Source organism: Saccostrea echinata, unplaced genomic scaffold (genome assembly GCF_033153115.1).
Source record: "Saccostrea echinata isolate AGI-Se365-2 ecotype Australia unplaced genomic scaffold, CSIRO_AGI_Sech_v1 ptg000033l, whole genome shotgun sequence".
NCBI classification, from domain to species: Eukaryota; Metazoa; Mollusca; class Bivalvia; order Ostreida; family Ostreidae; genus Saccostrea; species Saccostrea echinata.
The window spans coordinates 27722536-27734563 of NW_026889782.1; the positions used below are offsets into that span (position 1 = coordinate 27722536).

The 12028-nt window shown below is 33.0% G+C and overlaps 1 protein-coding gene across 1 annotated transcript; it reads left to right on the plus strand.

Annotated features, from left to right (window-relative positions):
• Positions 1 to 4797: 4797 nt before the first annotated feature.
• LOC133198817 (uncharacterized) lies at positions 4798 to 11788 on the plus strand. The gene is made up of 9 exons (XM_061334790.1): positions 4798 to 4844; positions 5667 to 5754; positions 6327 to 6412; positions 6592 to 6765; positions 7052 to 7149; positions 7834 to 7973; positions 8094 to 8206; positions 10492 to 10643; positions 11525 to 11788. Exons 2-9 carry the CDS (start codon positions 5689 to 5691, stop codon positions 11728 to 11730), a joined length of 1035 nt encoding a protein of 344 aa, XP_061190774.1. The 5' UTR covers positions 4798 to 4844; positions 5667 to 5688; the 3' UTR covers positions 11731 to 11788.
• The last annotated feature ends 240 nt before the right edge of the window (positions 11789 to 12028 follow it).

The following is a 12028-nucleotide window of genomic DNA, read 5'->3' on the forward strand; positions in this document are numbered from 1 at the left end:
AGCACGAGGATGCTGACATGTTTGATGAGTTGTATAGACAGGCTAATAGATATCAGTCCAAATTGCATATTTCAAATCTGTGTCTATCAGTGTTAGGCGGAAAGGTAGCAGATGCTATTTCAAAGGCAATATCTAAAAAAAAGTCTATGGTTAAAATATCTGAAATAAGATTGATTGTTCCTTAGTAAATTTGTTTTCTTTTGAGGTAGGATTTTTTTTTGGTATGATAGGAACGAATTCGTTTAACTGCAATCCAAGGGACACTGACACCCTAGTGATTTATCACGTGGATTGCAGGTAAAGTGATTCTTCCTTTAGGTGTGATTAGTGCTGGTTGTTTAATGTGAAATATATAGGATTATAATCGGTGATTTTAATTTTACAGAAAGTGGAGTTTGTTCACGATGATGTATCTTGTATGAAATTTCCAACCAGGGAGTTGAATTGTGTTTCAATTCTGTGAAGATAAGGGAACAACCAGTATGGTTTACACTTGAAGGAGGAATCCCTTAACCTGGAGTCCATTTACCTCGGGCAGAGGAAGTAATCAGTGGTGACTTACAATGTGATGAAATGGCTTGCTTCAGGTACAGTGGAAGGTTTAATTCAACAGTTGATTAATATATTTGATGATTATGGTTGTGGTAGAGTATGGGGTGTCGTATCTAGAATTGGGAATCCGGCAGCATCCCCTTTGGTGAAAGAGTACCTTAAACTGATAAGGGAAGAGCAAGCTAGGGTTCATGTATTGCCTAAACAGGCTAAACCAATTTTCTTATCTAAAGTCAGAACATTTGCTTTGTTTATAGGTATGGAATTAGGCAGATCCGATCTGTCACTTAGAGAGAGGTTCGTTTTGGCTAGGGATCAGGCATGGATTAAGGTTCAATTTTTTTGCAGGTTATAGGGCAAGTGATTTATCTTTGGTGGTTTCTCAGGAAGTGAAGATTTTTGAGGCTGGTTCAGGTTTGGTATTCCAGCATACATGAGGGGTGAGAAGAGTAAGAACAATTCATTTGTAATTAAAAGTTGTGAAGACTAAGTTCTTTTACCAATCAAATGTCTGTTGGACTATTTCTTATTGCAAAAAAATGAAGGTTGATTTGTCCATGGGATATTTGTTTAGAATAGTGTCAGAAAACGGAATGGTTTTGGATAAAAACATTAGTTATTCTGTGGTTTACGAGAGGCTGTTGTACTATCTCTCTACGTTAGGCATTTACGAGGGTGAGACGCCGCACAGCGTCAGATCTGGTTGTGCAACTACAGTGGCTTTATCTGGCTCAGCTGACAATACAGACCAAGTGATGAGACATATAGGTTGGTTTGGCAAATCAAGTGCGGAGTACTATTGTAGAATGCATACTATGATTGATTCAGGTATTGTTGCATCAAAATTGGCGGAGTCTGTTTCTCAAGATGTTATTGAATCAGATTATAAGGGAAAGGCGGACTATACTTATTTAGGGAAAGCATTTATTTAGCTTGGAATTGTGATTTCCTGTAGAAGTCATATTTATGTATGTGCAGAATAACATTGTTGATATGTTCATTCAAAATAAATGGCAATATATTTTTAAGTGTATGAGTCGACTTCTACATGAAGATCGTTTAGATTGAATACCTTCAGATGTATCGTAATTATGTACATAAGTGATTTTCCTTAGAATTATGTATATGATTTATTGTCATAATTTTTGTGGAAATGAAATTTGTTATTCTCATGTATATTTTTTTGATATTTTGCTTTCTGATAAAGATGGAAATGGATTGTTTTGTATTTAATTTTATTTTGAGTATTGGGAGAAGAATGTCATATTATTTGGGGTTAATTGAATGAATGGAGAAGGGTGATTGCAAGAATGCAGAGTTTTTAATGCCCAAAACTTAAACATGATCTGAATGCTGGAAGATATTAAACACTGGGGATAGGGTGAGAGCCTCATTGGTTTAAGATCGATGCGGAAGTACATGTGACGTAGTATTCTTTCTTCAGACATCCATGCTTGATAGTGGATAATGTATACCGAAGGAATGATGATAAGAATGATGATGATCAATGACTGAAATTTTTTTCCACCAACCCACCCACCCACCCATCTTGTGGATGGGATCAGGAATGTATTTTAGTTTGTACACCTGTAGTAAATGTGCATTTTAGGTGGTGATGATTTTTCTATGTTAAAATTTACTAGATATGCAGTGTTTGATACCATCCTACATTCAGATTTCCATCCTGCAGAGTTTTTATGCCCAACCCTTCAAACATGATCTGAATGGTGGAAGATATTAAACACTGAGGATAGGGTAAAAAGATGGTCTCAAGGTAAGGGAGGTAACAAAATAGACCCAATTCATTATACTGATATTCGTCTTTTATCTTAGACCATTAGAAAGTCCATTTATAAAATTTAAAAAAAAATCGAGGCCATGCCAAAAAAAGGTAGAAAGGCAGAGAAAACCAAATATTTGCATAACTTTGCCCTTGATGCTGTTAACAGCTGTATAGGATAACTCAAGATCATGCAACATATGACGGACATGCAGATAAAATGAAAAATAACAAGCTGTCTTATGCCAAACATGCATTGGTGATGTTACATAGAGGATTATGCAGAAAACACTTGCTACTATGCAAAGGGAGAGCAATTGGTAAAAACTGGGTAAGACAGAGTTCATACCTATGCCAAGAATTTGAAATACCGCCTTCCGCTGAGAACGAATCTAGGCTCGATGCTAGCATCTCAAAGAAATTGTCTCAAGTCGTCTGGGACAGACGAATCAAAAACAGCAATTCTCAGAAGATGGAAAGTTTCAACAAAACTCTGCGACGAACAAGATAAAAACAATGATACACTTGAAAAACACCATGAACATTTTTTTTTAAATATATCAAATTGCTACATACCTGTTCCTTAATTACTTGGGAAATGAATGTGTTTAAAAAGATTTACTGAGAATTCCTGTGGAATCAATTTAATTCGTTTGGCCTGTACGCTACGTAATAGACAGACTTTATTTAGGTCAAGATATTTTACGATAGTTTGAATTCTTAAAAATTATTTTTAATTTCCAGTGTTTATTACTAAATTTTATTATTTATTTTTTTTAAATTCAGTGGTTATTTTATTTAATAAAATTATTGACACAACTTGATCATATTTAAACCACAATTCCATCATATTTAAACCTTTTTCTGAGTCAGAAAATTCTAATCCAACAAATCCTAGATAAAACGGTTGTGTCTATGCAACATTATTTCTCCTAAATGTTGCCAAAATTAGGAATGGGGCTCTAACTCACTATAATAAATAGGACAGGAAATTTTCTGGAAGCCAAGCCATTCTTCTTGCAGTCTGTCAAGGAACAAGTGTGTATGAGACCATCTGTTAGCTCTCCCAGTAATTGATGGGTCGATCATTCAAGCGATGACTTTAGACCTGATTGAAGAAACCATCATGGAAGGACCAGAAACAACATACTTCTGAAAAAACTTTAACCTTTTCCATATCTATTCAATGGTTGCTGCTAGGGCTTTCATATTTCACAGGTTTATTCCTTATTTGGTTGGACAAAGTTAAGCCTCGTAGGTTGCCATATGCACAAAAAGAAATTGTAGAAAAAGAAATTCAGAAAATGCTTGATAATAATATCGTTGAACCAAGTGAACGTCTCTGGTCTGCTCCTTTGATATTTATGGTGTCCGGATAGGGCCATTTGCAAAAGCTCAACAGCGCGTTCAGAAAAACACGCCGTCGCGCTAACACACAACACGCTGTCACGCTAACACAATTTCGCACAACACGCCGTCGCGCTAACACACAACGCGCTGTCACGCTAACACAAGTTCGCACAACACGATGTCACGCTAACACACAACGCGCTGTCACGCTAACACAAGTTCGCACAACACGATGTCACGCTAACACACAACGCGCTGTCACGCTAACACAAGTTCGCACAACACGATGTCACGCTAACACACAACGCGCTGTCACGCTAACACAAGTTCGCACAACACGCCGTCGCGCTGTCACACAACTCGCTAACACAACTTTGCACTCACAGTCTACAGGGAAGTCGTGTACGGAAATGCGGACTGCGCATGCTGATTGAACTAATACACGTGTAATGGAGGGATATTCGTCTTTGACCATGTCAGAAAACCCAGAGGACACAACTCGTAAATATTACACTGTATTTAAATGCTATTTAATGGTTTTACAGAAGGTTTTTTTTTTAAATCAAATGAAAATTTAGAAATTATAAAGCTTAGAGACCGAATTTAATCATTACATTTACAAATCCATACGTGTAGTAAGTTAATATCTCTTGTCCAATTGTATGAACTTTTATTAATGAATTTTTAATTAAAATATATTTTACTGATGGTTTAATAGGAATTGAAAACAACCTATATATTATAAACTTTCTCCAGGGAGTGGAAATCTAACATATTATGAATATAGCGATATTACTATTATAGTAATTACAGAGTCGATCTGGTATTCAGGTGCTTGGGTCTTTGCTCATGAATATGTACAATAACTACATGAACTATGTACATTATGTAATAAATAAAAAGATATAAAGGTAGCGTACACATGAACAAAGACCCAAGCACCTGTGATTGTGTAATTTTGTGTAGAAGGGGAATTAAATGATAAATTAATTACCTTAGTTTAACTTTTACCATGCAGTAGTCAGTAGTTGCATTTATAATAATTTGTTCTTTTTCTTATTGATATTAAAGGAGAAGACCTCATTCGAGAATACTTTTATGGTGGATGCACAAATCTGGAGATATGTGGTATCCTGCTCTTGCGACACAAAATAGTAATAAGGTACATGTAATATTTGAAAATTGAAATTGGTCTGCCAAGTAGTCAAAATCTAGGTAATGTGATTACTCAAGTGTACATTGTTACTTTACAGCCTGTCATATATTACACCTATTTATTTTGAATAGGAAACCTCTAGAACACTCTTATATTCTATTATGGGTATTTCTTTTTAAGAAGAGTTCACATAGATCTGCCCAGAACAGGGTGGATTCTAGTCAGCACCAGTTCGGAACTAGAAGAACTAGGAAAAAATTGAAATAAATCAACTTTTTAACAAAAAAGAAGGAAATTCTTTACCTGATAAATCATTAATTGCATTACAATTTCCTGTTGCAAGTGACCGCACTTTAAGTAACTTTGTTTGGTGATCACTAACTAATCCAAACCATAAAAATGATCAATTGATTGTTGAAAAACAAAAATTTAAAGAAATTATCCCTAGATAAAATCACACAATGAAGTGCAAATGCATGTCTATTACATATAGCTGAAGTCATATGTCATTTAAGCAAACTTCCTAGCTTTGATTTAGTAAATAATGTGAAGCTTGACACAAAATTTTTAACTGTATTGAGAGAAATCAATTACTTTACTAATATGTTGTAATTTGCCCCCCCCCCCTCCTAAAAAAAGAGAGAGAGAGGGAGAAAAGAAACATGAAAAACCCAAAACCCACAAGTCATATTAACTGACAGAATTACTGAATTTTAAGAAAATGTTAAAAAGTAGAATATTTCTGAAATTTTGTTTTATTGATCAGCACAATTTATATCCAAGGCAAACAAAATATCAATTTTTTATTGATTGAATTTTTACATCCAGTGTGAGACATCTGAAAAGGATAATGGCAATGATGGGACTTAAAAGACGGATGCTGCAAAACACTGTTGAGGCATCTTGTGTTATCATGGTAAGATTAAAATTATTAAAATAATTGGAAGTAGAGAATTAATCATTAATGGTTCCAAATATCCTCTTTACAAAAGTGAAAAATAAATTTGTCTGTAATCACTTTAAATTACTGACAAGAAATTGAATTGAACTTATTGAGTTGGCTCTTATATATACAGTTGTTAATTAATAGAAATTAATGCTTATTTTGTATTGAATAAAGTTGGAGCAAGGTCAGAGTTTATGGTCATGTTCTCAATTAATTCACACAAAAGTGCATATTATTTGAAATCAAATTAGTTGCTCTGTATTTTACCATATTATAAAGTTTCCAATATTTCAATACTTAATTTTTGAAAGAATAAATCTGATGATTTTTTAAATGAAAAATTCAATTTTCAGAGTAAATATAATGTACATGTAGTAAAGAGTGTAATTTAAAGTAATCCTATGGTAGTAATTGTAAAATGTAAATGTAATTGTGATATGCATGCATATATAGTTATATCCACACAAGTGACATTACTACTTCTCTCTAAGTATAATTATGATGAAATGAAAAAGAAGTATTCAAAAATAGAATTCTTTTAGGAAGAACTGCAGGGAAGTGGTTCTTCTCTTGGATGTCGTGGATTACAGCGTCGTCTTTTATCACATCATGGACTTGTGGTTTCAAGGTTAGTTTTTGTACAGCATGCTAAATAATAAGGGTGGAGGGCAAAGAAGAAAATGATGAAACATTGTAAGTTAAGTTATGCAACTTTTAAGCAATCATGAATACAATGATTAATTTGCTTAGTGTGAACTCAGATTCTTTTTTTTTGTTTAATTGTGCCCATCATTATTTTGAATAAAGAGAACAAGTTTTAGCCATTCAAAAGGAATTGGACCCTATTGGTGTTTTGGAAAGAAAACAGAGGCGTCTAAAGAGAAGAGTATATCATAACAAAGGACCTAATTATCTTTTACATGTGGATGGGTATGATAAGCTTAAGAGGTTTGGATTTGCTATTCATGGATGTGTTTGTGGGTATGTGTTATAAATTTCTGTGTTATGTATCACATGTTTCAATATTACCAGTATTAAAATATATGTAACAAAAGAAATAGTTTCATGCCAAGAATGCTTTCGCCACAACTGAAACACTTGCTGTCAGTGCATTAATACAATTCCTTGGTTGATATGTAAAAGTGCTCATTGTCAAGACCAAAGAGCACATTTGCAATCATATATTTGGTAATGTATGTTTCATAAAGAAAAATTTACACTGTTCTGTTCTATTTTAAAAATATTTCCTCACATGTCTTTTTCAAAGATTTTCAAGGCGTGTGTTGTGGCTAAAAGTAGGCAGATCAAACAATGATCCCAGGGTGATCGCTTCATATTTTTTGGATTTTTTAAAAGAAATTAAAGGTAAGGTCTTCCATATTTTTATGACAAGTTTGAAATACTTGAAACATTTTCTAAAGAAAAAACATTAATGTAGATGTTAATTGTGTTTGAAAAATCTGTTATCTTTCAATTAAGTAAAAACTTAATCCATAAGAAATAATGGATCAGCTTTAATTGAATTTAGTGCATTAAGCAAAGTAACTATAGGTGAACATAAAATATGATTTTTTTATGATCTCATGGAGTATGTAGACTTTATAATGTTGGGTCCATGAAAGAATCATTATGATGAAGTTTCAATGAATCTTCTTCACTTCCTCAAAGCATCTATGAGATTTTTATCATAGAAAACAATGTGTATAACAGTAAATAAACTTTATACAGCAAGTTTAATTGATTATAATATATGATTTAAAATATATGCCTTAACAGCAACAATTTTAATCATATCTTAATAATTGCTGTAAAATTAAAGGTTATAAACATGGATAGTATGAATTTTTGCATATATAGAATTGATTTAGACCCATGCACTAGCTCTTATCATGTGAATTGTGCATATATTTATTCTCGTGCTAATTAAAAGTGGGATTCTAAAATAATAAACATATTACCAGTTACCGGTATATCAGTGCTTTTATGGTCAATTTAATGACTGCATGGTTTTAACCACCCTCCTCTCTATCAATATGTATTGAATTAAAGGAGTTCCTAGGTGTATCAGATCAGATGAAGGAACAGAAAACTGTATCATAGCTGATTTTCAACGGGCCTTTCGGTGGTACCATGATGATGATATGGCTGGGGAGAGAAGTTTTCTAACAGGATCATCACCTTCAAATCAAGTATTATAAACATTAATATGTCTAAATTAATTTTACATAATTTGTAATTAAACAGTATGTAATATGAATTAAAAATGAAACAACTAATCCCAATAAATGTTCTCGTTTGCTCCGCTTCAGAGAATAGAACGATGGTGGTTGTCAAACAAACAAGGTGGTGGACAATTCTGGATTGAGTTTTTTAGCAATTTAGAGCACATAGGAAAGTTTTCCACCACAAACCATGTTCAACTGTAAGTTCTTTCACCAAAAAAAAAAAATGGATACAGTACACTTTCATACTAGGATCTATAGATCTCATAAATTGCATGTTCAAATTTTAAATGCTAGACACAAAATTTCAATTTTGGATTAATCCAGACTGATTATGTGGACTTCCATTTAATTCTTTGTGATGAAGAGGTATAGTGATGGAGGCCATGTAAATTTCATGTCTCTATATATATGCATGCTTGCATTGCTTTTGTCCAAAAGATTGCAATTAAGGAATTAAGAATTTAAATTGATATGGGTTTACAGATGGGTTATTGTCAACAGTGTGGCTTACATGTAACACTGTTTGCTTTTCATATAGACCCTTCCTTTTACAGAAGTCGTATATTAGGTACAGCAAAATCAAAAGTATGCACATTTTTCTTCCTATGATATTAAAATTGAGTCAATATGCTCATTGAAGTATTAAATACTGGTAAAAAACCTTCTTTGGAAACCTAAAATCACCAATAAAAAACCAAAGATGAAGGATTTTTATATAAATGAATAAGTACAGAAATAATTTTTTTACTTGTAAGATTTAATTAAAATTTGTCATAAAAGATGTATGACTAATTGTTATGCTTAAATTAAAATGACACCTCTACAGGACTAAATCAGTTCTATATGATTATCAAGAAATTCAAAATATATACGAGTTCATTATAACTCTAAATTTTACAGGAATTATGAAGAATTTTCCCAGGGAAACCACAAAGTTTCCTGATTTCATGATATGCATGTGCATTTGTATTAAACAAGTTAAATTTTTTTTTGTGTGTCTTATAGCCTTTTCATGTTTAAATATAGGTCTTATCTTGAGTACTCTACAAGGCCTAGGGTCTGATCAGTTAATGAATCATTTTTAGCTCACCTGAGCTGAAAGCTCAATTGAGCTTTTCTGATCACCTTCTGTCCGGCATCCATCTGTATCTGTCCGTACGTTTGTTTGTAAACTTTTCACATTTTTTACTTCTTCTCCAGAACCACAGGCCAATTTTTAGAAAACTTGGCAGAAAGCATCCTTAGAGTTTGTTAAAATGAAGAGCCACACCCTCTTTCAAGTAATTGAAAATTTGTAGGCCTTTTAAAAAATCTTATCCAAAAGCATTTGGCCAGAAAAGCTTTAACTTGTTGTAATCATGTAATGACAATGGCATCAGGACTTTCAATATTGAACCTATTACTGTGTGGATGCATCCTTAGGTAGTGTAGATTCAAGCTTGTTCAAATCGTTCCCCAGGGTAATGTTGGGCCACAATGGAGGGGATGGGGGTTGAATTTTCACATAGAAATAAATAGAGAAAAATCTATTTTTAAGGTGGTTTGGGACACCTGTTGATATTAATGTGGATAATAGTACATAGTAATCAAAATACTCTCACCGTTTTAAAATTCTGCAATATTTTATGAAAAAAAAAATTTTTAAAAGGTAAAAATTACACATAATTAGGCTCAGCGGGATTCGAACTCATGACTTACAAATTGGCAGTTAACGCTCTAACCCATTGCGCTACGTTGTTGTTAGATAACAATTTTAGGAAAGACAATTTGTATATAATTATACTCGATTTTATTGTTTATAGAATATAGGAAGTACAGTACATCACAATATGGAGGTGTCCATACCATCTTTAAAAAATATGAAAAAATATGAAATGACAAAATAGGCTCAATGTTTATGTGGAGAAAAATTTGAAGATCTTTTTAAACATGATCTTGTAGATGACTAAATTGGCAAGATATTTTGTAATCGATACCATAAAGCTGAATTGATCAGAGTTAAAATATGGCTATACATGGTGGCTCAGATGAGCAATGTGGCCACTCAGGGCCTCTGGTTATAATTGTTTGACTGTGTGGTTTGAGCTGTGATCTTATAGTACATTACTGTTACGCCTCAATTTAGAGATCTTCCCGGTTGGGTGGAAGGTCTGGCATGTCTGAAAGTTAACCATGTATAGGTCATGATGTTTGACTTTGGGAGTAATTCATATATAATAGGCAATCTATTCCTGAGTTATTATATCTTTCATAATTGTGACTCAATCACCAATTATTAGCTTATAGATACATACCCCGGTACATGCATTGCATCATATGCAACATTCAATTTCGAGTGTTTTGCATGCAAGAGTCTGCATGTATATAATTATACATCTAAATTGAGGGGGTAGGGGTCTCTTTTATTTTGAGCATCCCAAACAGAGAAACAATTGCATAAATTAGTTTTCTGCTGAAAAAGAACACTGCATCTTAATTACAGGGAATGTCTGCGATTCTGTTTCACAAAACTTGTTCAAGATGATCTAAATAAATGTGCTCAAGAGTGGAATCAACACAGAATTCGACACACAAAGTCTGCAGGACTGCCTGGTGGAAAACCAGATTTGATGTATTATCTTCCAGAGTTATATGGTAATTAAGGAAATATATGTCTTATTTCTCCTAATTTTAATTTGCATACATCAAGATCAAAGCAAATTGTATATAGCTATATAAGGTTAGTTCGGTCAAAGTACCGGGTAGGTAAATTGTATATAGCAATATAATGTTAGCTTGGTCAAAGTTGATAATTACAGTTAGTAAGTCTGGTGTTTTTATTTGTTCTAATATCGATAATTGCATGTACCAGTACTTCACAAATGGAGTATTTTGAGAAAATTAACTAAGCTAGGTCCAATATGTCAAAGAATTACAAATTAAGGTATAAAATTTAAAAATTCCACTTCTCTTGGAGTATGCCTTTAATTTTCTCTATTGGTCCAATGTAACCTAGTGCATTAGGGAATAAAGATTAAATGCTTTGAGTTTCAAGGTCAAATAAATACATTATTGATAATCTTTGTAAATAATTTTTCTCCTCTTAATCCAAGGTCCATTTTTCAGGAATTACTCTAAAATGTTCTTCCACTGGTAAAACACTTGACCCCATTTCATTACAAGGCACACACCTTTCATTTAACATTTATGTCTAGCATAAAGTATTATTAGGTATCATAATTGTATCAGATCTGGTTCATGGATTTGTCAAGGTGGGGATCCCAAAGTGTGCCAGACATTATAATTTAGTATGATATCATTATATATGACTAAAATAATGCTTGAAACATTTTACGACCAACTAAATATAAGCATACACCCTACCACTTATCCATCACCTTCATGTCATTTGTTAACCTTTTGATAAATTGGGTCCCAGACCAAAACTGGCCAAATCTATAGACCATAAAGTAGAGTGGATAAGGAGAGAAGTCACTGTGATATGTTCCTAACCTTAATTTGTATTTATTCTGCAGATACACACAATTTTAAGATGGAGATAGACATTGCTGATGTGGATGCAGCTGAAGAATTCTGCATTCGCCAAAGTGCTTTTGGATGTTTACCAGACTTTGAAGAGGAATGTAAAAACATTATACTTGAAAATTCCCTGTTGTTGCCAACAAATTATAGTGAAGCACTTGCTTTGTATGAATGGCTCATATCTTACTTAAATGCTTGAATATGATATAATTTTTTGCTGATGAACACCATTTAATTATCCAGCACATGGCTGTATGGTAGAATAATCTGTTATCGGAATAAATTTGGAATAAAGTTTTAAAAAAGGGAAACTATAATTATTTATGGTTCATTTAGATAAATTAGTACAAAGGGAATTAAACTACCAAGATCAACTGTAGTTGGCCATGAAGTAAATTTCCTAATTTCAACCAATATAACCCTTGCATTTTAAGTCAAATGCCCTACATTTGCAGTCTCCACTGACATTGTACATACAATGTAGCCTATACATATAC